General features: G+C 37.9%; 1 protein-coding gene and 1 long non-coding RNA gene across 3 annotated transcripts; both read right to left on the minus strand.

Moving 5' to 3' along the window:
• Positions 1–760: 760 nt before the first annotated feature.
• On the minus strand, positions 761–6,117 carry LOC103449861 (uncharacterized). Of its 2 annotated transcripts, none has more exons than XR_003767611.2 (7): positions 5,871–6,066; positions 4,510–5,068; positions 3,894–4,000; positions 3,209–3,317; positions 2,926–3,116; positions 2,322–2,495; positions 761–972 (listed from the first exon to the last, which is right to left on the minus strand). XR_003767611.2 is itself a non-coding variant. In XM_029090672.2 (7 exons), the coding sequence occupies exons 2-7, from the start codon at positions 4,951–4,953 to the stop codon at positions 943–945; spliced, it is 1,026 nt and encodes a 341-aa protein (XP_028946505.1). In that variant the 5' UTR covers positions 4,954–5,068; positions 5,871–6,117; the 3' UTR covers positions 761–942. The 2 variants fall into 2 exon arrangements, 1 of the variants encoding a protein (XP_028946505.1); XM_029090672.2 differs by having other exon boundaries at positions 2,955–3,116; positions 5,871–6,117.
• On the minus strand, positions 1,668–2,127 carry LOC139190048 (uncharacterized). The gene is made up of 2 exons (XR_011574036.1): positions 1,994–2,127; positions 1,668–1,866 (listed from the first exon to the last, which is right to left on the minus strand). It is a non-coding gene; the product is annotated as an uncharacterized lncRNA (long non-coding RNA).
• Positions 6,118–6,367: the final 250 nt, after the last annotated feature.

The following is a 6,367-nucleotide window of genomic DNA, read 5'->3' on the forward strand; positions in this document are numbered from 1 at the left end:
AATTTTGTTAGATTAGATGTTAGATTAGCCACTGATGAGTTTGAACTCACGCCGTCATGTAAGAACTCAACTTATTTTCACCACTACGGTAACATGCCACTTGTCCACGTGACTGTGTTTGAGTACACCAAAAAATTACTCTTAATACAAATACTAGTACTATAGCTAGATGGTATTTAAAGGGGGGAAAAGGGGGGGGGGGGTGTCGGGGATTATAAACCTTGATCAATATTCTTCTTTTCTTAAATGAGCACATACGAACAATATTATTTATACTAAGGAGGGGATGGTATACGATGTGAGCTAGTAATATAATCTGGTTCAAATTCGTCTTTGGCGATAATCAAACCTAAGACCTCTCACTTACAAGTGAAGAAGAATACAAATGAAGAAGAATACCATTAGATCATAGTATCAAATGACATCTTTTTCATTTTCTTTTTCTTTCCTGATAAAATAAAAATATGATTTTTGCTTTCTGAAAGTGAATAATTCATGGAACATTCAGTCGCAAAAACCCTAACAAACCCCAGACTCTCTAGGAGAAACGAAATTTCTCACAATCACTTTAGCAGCACATCAGTAATTTTCTTCGACAGGCCTGGGGCTGCGCAGGTGCACACAGCCCCAGACGCCTGTCAAACGAGAGGGGCTCCAATCGAAAATATAAGCCTAGTTTACTTGTACTGTAAGTTTCAGAAATCAGTGTGTGGTCTCTAGTACTATCAGAACGTGATAATTCTCTTATACTATCAGAATGTGATGCAACTGAACTTACCATAATTAGTACAAAATCGATACTTCAGCATGATAATTCTCTTAGGTTTCACGTCTCTCTTATACAGATTACACCAAGAGCGTAATTACACAACGCCCCGCATCGAAGAAGCTAAATAAAAACCTGTACAGACCGAGCATCATTCAGGTCGCTACGACATCATGCTAAACCTGGACCCCTACCCTCTGAGCCACCTGCATTAGCAGCACAAAAGTAATTAGTTTACACAAAGGAAATAAGGTGCAATTTTTGGATGACTAGAAAAGATACGCATAAAATACATGGTAGACGATGACTACAAAAAAAAACAGAAGGTCAAAAGCAAGGGTGAAAAGGACATCAATATCGACAACGAAGATGAACGCCAAGAAAGTTTGACACATTTCTAAGGCTCTTAGATAATAAATTAAGCGGATCTGCAAGTTTAGAAGATGTGATTACGAGATAGAGGTCAGGGTCAAAGGGGTAGAGGAAGACCTAGGAAGACTTGGAAAGAGACTCTAGGAAAAGACTTGGACTACTTGGATCTAACGGAAGACATGACACAAAACCGAGTGCAGCGGCGTTTTAGGATTCATATAGCGGACCCCACTTAGTGGGATAAGGCTTTCTTGTCGTTGTTGTTGTTGTTGAACCAATAGACAAATGGTACAGACAGACAAAGCATGTATTCGTCCTCCAGCTAGTGCTCTCTTAATGATAGTATTCTAACTTGACTAAAGTAGCCAAACATTTAGCACGAAGACGTTTGAAATGTGGCAAGATAATGGAACCAACCCTGATTAATAATAGCAGCACAGATGCCTAAAAAAATTAGTCCGTCCCCGGGAAGAAACCGAGCCAACAAGGATGACTTCAATCGAACCTTATCTCATAAAAACTCCTTCCCTTCTCCCTAATGCTGTAAAAAGATACTTCTTTTTCTTTCAATCCGACCACCCTGAAGCACAGCCATCACACTACATCTGCACAGGACCTCTATACCCTTATTTCCCTCCTCCAAGTACCTTATGCTTCTCAAAGAAAAATTCCATGCAAGATGCTGGAACCACCCACCTCAACATAGCTAGATTGGCACTCCAAGTCTTCTGTATATCATATGATACACCGTTGGGAGAAACACAAATATTAGGGGCCAAGATCCAAACAAGAATATGTACCTTCAGTGGTACTTTAACGTTAGAAAGAGAGAAGATTGTCATTCAGCTTTCTTACCAAATATTTAGAGGAGAAAAACCCTAGAAGACTCCAATAGCCAGCTGTCTGCATGTTCTAGATGAAAAAAGCTCCCTAAAATTGGGTAGTTACTTAAACGAAAATATAGACTCAGACATTCTACATATGGAGGTGCTATGAAAGGTGGAGGTTCGAATAGTTGGAGGGAATGACCTGAGCAAAGTTCCCTAATCCACAGGTCGCATTGGGAGCAACCACGATGTGCCCATTAAATGTTTCCATGAAGTTATCTAGGGACTAAATAATACATCATAATACCCTTGCCTAAAATTTCCTTAGCATAAAAAGACATATGACAGGGACGTACCTCCTTGAAGGAGTGAACATCACTTCCCCAAAGCCAAGCATCACAGCCTGCATCTCTAGCACCCCATATATCATTCCTACGATCATCACCTACATGCACAGCATCCTCAGGTTTTACTCCCAATAATTCACAAGCTTTAAGAAATATTGTTGGATTTGGCTTCTCTGCTTCAACCTGTTCAAATAAGAAATAATCATAGCATCAGCAGTGACACAATGATACCAACAACACAGTTATTTTGTCATCAGACCAACGGACTATGTGAAGTAAAAAGAGTTCAAATCTTTTTGTATGTATATAATACAAATATGGAATTCCCGAAAATCCCATTTAGCTTTTGCATTCTCTTTTTGTGTGGGTGGGTGGGAGTTAAACAAGTACAGTATCACTTGCTTTGATTATTACTACAAAATAGAGACTAACTTTGTTGGACTTAACTTCTTAATTTCTGAACGATGGATAATATGGACAACCAATCACTTGATTCAAGAACCGTACGTACTGCAGAAGATCCTAGAATATGTGTCTGTCTGTGGTCCCTCTGTGTGTGTGTGTGTTTGTGAGAGAGAGAGAGAGAGAGAGAGAGAACGACGCAAAGACTTACTGTAGAGAATTTCTAAGCAATTCACTTACTTCGGCTGACACTGCTACTGCATCAAACCAATGTTCACAATGTAGAGCATGTAAAAGAGGCCTTAATCGGGTATCAAAATTTGATACAACAGCTACTTTAACACCTGCTTTCCTCAGAGCTTCAAACACCTTCTCAGCATCAGGATCACAGAGGTGCCAAGCCTAGGAGAAAACAAAGAAAAATATTATAACCCACTTCATACCTCTATATTGCTATACCTATACAGAAAATGGTACTTAAAAAATCACCCAACCTTGTCAGTCGTATAGTAGTTATAAAGTTCTTCAAAGTACTGAGAATCAGAACAGCCAGTGGAAGAACTGACTATATATTGCCAGAAGGGTCTCCCATCATTTACATATCTACAATGAAAAAAGAGAAAATGCTCACTTTAAAGATAAAAGAGAAAATCAGAGAATTCACTCCAAACATGGCAGAACAACTGGTGAACTTCTGCATTAACTAATTGAGATTAAGGGGGACACTGAAAAGAAATAGAAAGAAAGGATTCACTTCTACTTGACCAATCGCATTGAAAACACAATGGCAAGACGGGGGAAAATTCTACGCTAGACCTGAGGGGACTGTCAATATATTTCCAAAATACAAGGAACCACAAGACCATTAGATTTAGATCTTTCCCGGTCAATACTCGGTTATGAGAAACAAAGTGAAGTTGATTGGATGAAGCATCAAATCTCTGCGAATAAACTTTAGAACACAGAGTTTATGAATTAGCTTCCCAGCCAACTTCCAAAATGTCAAATAATAGGTATTAAAGTAAAAAATTGATGTAAATTTCGATAAAAGGCCAGTGAATAAAAAAAGTAAAGACATAAAACTTACACTTCAAACGACAGAAAATGGATTATCGAAAACCATATGTACCCCAGTATACAAGGGAAAATAGAAACATTGAAAACAAGATTGGAAGAGACCTGAGACGAGATCTTCCCCAAGGCTGCTCGTAAGCTCTTCTGTATCTGTTCAAAATCTCGGTCTCTGAGTACTCCACTCCGTATTTCTCGCCTATCTTCCTATATATCTATGCAAACAGAAAAATATTCAATATGTCAGCAGTCATACAGACAGATAAGAGGGGGGAAAAAAAAAAGAAAAAAAAGAAATCCCAAAACCTGCAAACTCTACAAACCAAAACCAAAATATAACTTTTAAAGGAAAATTCCCAGGGGCCAGGAATCTAATTCTCTCACACAAAACCCAGAAATTCAATAGATGCAAAAATAATCAATATCTCTACACATAATCACAAAATGGAAATATGAGCAGGATGTTCTTGGATTTTTACCATTTATGGAAATATAACAAAACACAAAATAGAAAAACAAAAATAAGCAAGGACACAAGATCCAAAAGCTTCAATCCATTGATATACAAACCCAGAAACCCAGACAATATTCAGTTCATATATATAAAAACCAGAAACCCAAACGTTCATTACAATTTACATACAAATATTAAGAAATGATATGTGCCGGCTGTGTGCATGTAAAGCGTTAGAGAGAGAGAGAGAGAGAGAGAGGGAGAGAGGACCTGAGCCATTGGCTGGGAAGGAACAACAAGGGTACCAACAGCATCAACTAGCAAAGCCTTGTGAGTGATTTCACCATACAAAGATCTTCTATAATCTTCGTAATCTTTCACACCCAATATCTCCTGCCCCATGTGCGGCGGCCTAGACCCAATGGTCCCGGACTCAGGCTGCTGCGCCACCGCAGAGGTCGAATACGACGAAGTTGACACGGCTCCACCGCTCCGGTCGGCCCGAACGGGTCCCTTGAGGCCATTGGAGGAAGACCCAGATCCCAAAATCGGTGCTTTTGTAGTGAGGAGCCTAAAGAGGTTTGTTCTGGTTGCCATTAACGCCATTGCTGAAGCTTCATTTGAGGGTCTTTCTCTTGTATCTTTGGTTTTTATGTTTTCTTTTGTGTATGACTCAGCTCTGACGAGAATACTGCGTCTGCGTGTATCCTTCATGAGCTAAGGAAATGCCTCCCGTGTGGTTTTACCGTTATACCCTCAATAGTTTTATCAATTTTGCTTTATTTATCCCTTACGTACACTATTTTTTGAGCCTCGTTACCTCGGTCATCTGATGATTAAAAACTTAAAAGTCATTACGGTTAAAGTTAATATTAAGAGTGAATATTAAAACACTAAAAGTGTATCTTTTTTTTTTAACCGTCAAATGATAATTAAAATGACTTAATAGCATGCATACATATAATCTCTTAGACCATCTCCAACCCTTGGGCTAAAAGCCAAATTTTTTAGCCCGGAAAATTTAGCTTTTAGCCCAGAAACGTTTTTTCTGCTCCAACCCTTCTACCCTAAAATTTTAGCCCGGAATTATTAAAGAATGAAATTAGCCTAAATTTTTTTCTTAAATCAATTTTTAAAAAAAAAAATAAATATGTAGATTATTGTAAATTAATTTTATGAACATTTTAATCTAAAAAAATTTAAATTCCGATAAACATTTCGCATTTAGCCCAGGGGGAAAGCTGGGGGGTATTTGGCCCAGAAATAGCATTTAGCATTTAGCCTAAAATTTTAGCATGGGTTGGAGAGTGTTTGGGGGGGTAATTTGGGGGGTAATTTGACTTTTAGCCCAGGGTTGGAGATGGTCTTAGCGTACATACAAATATTAAGAGATAATAGCATACCAATAGATCATCTCGTTACATACATGCGTATACAAATACATACAAATCTATTTAATATTTAATTTTGATGGATAATTAAAAGGACTCGCTGATAGCAGAGATGATGAGACTGATAGATTGGCCTTTATTTCAATGTTCTTCAATCTTTTAGTGAGACACGCTGAAACTTAGCTAGATAATAATTATAAAATATTAGAGACATCAAACTCTTCGATTTGCCGAACATACCGTTGTGTGAAATGAAATCAAAGATTGCAGACAACCCAACTGAGAAATCGGCCAAGAGATGTAAAAGAAGGGCAGGCCGTTGGGAGTGAAAACATGAGACTGGCCTTGAATGTCGATTTATTGCCGATGAATTTGAGAAGAAAGAAAGCCGACTTTGAGAAAGATTTGCGGGGAGAGAGAAAGAGAGAGAGAGAGAAGGGTTGGACATGTTTATTCTTGCATCTAACGAAGATTTGACAAAGATCTCATTTTTGGATCAATTTACTAACAATCTTTATAACGAGAGTTTAAATCTCTATTTTTTTACTACATGAGCAATCTTTGAATACGTTATCACCATAACAACATTAATCCAATTTTCGCATATAAAACATTTTACTACTGTTGCCTAAATCTCTTGCTAATTGATAATCATTCATCCAAACAAGTGTTTATATCCACGGGAAAAAAAATTCAATAAACGGCAGTTGCCCCTATCGCATGTGATCATATATTTT

Source organism: Malus domestica, chromosome 12 (genome assembly GCF_042453785.1).
Source record: "Malus domestica chromosome 12, GDT2T_hap1".
Lineage (NCBI taxonomy): Eukaryota > Viridiplantae > Streptophyta > Magnoliopsida > Rosales > Rosaceae > Malus > Malus domestica.

What these genes read in the sequence shown, in the direction of transcription:
- LOC103449861 (XM_029090672.2), bottom strand. Translation starts at nt 4,953, where the DNA reads ATGAAGGATACACGCAGACGCAGTATTCTCGTCAGAGCTGAGTCATAC. An exon ending in ACTACTATACGACTGACAAG is followed by an intron (nt 3,117 to 3,208) that starts GTTGGGTGATTT and finishes GTTTTCTCCTAG; the next exon opens with GCTTGGCACCTCTGTGATCC. An exon ending in CAGTAGCAGTGTCAGCCGAA is followed by an intron (nt 2,496 to 2,954) that starts GTAAGTGAATTG and finishes TTATTTGAACAG; the next exon opens with GTTGAAGCAGAGAAGCCAAA.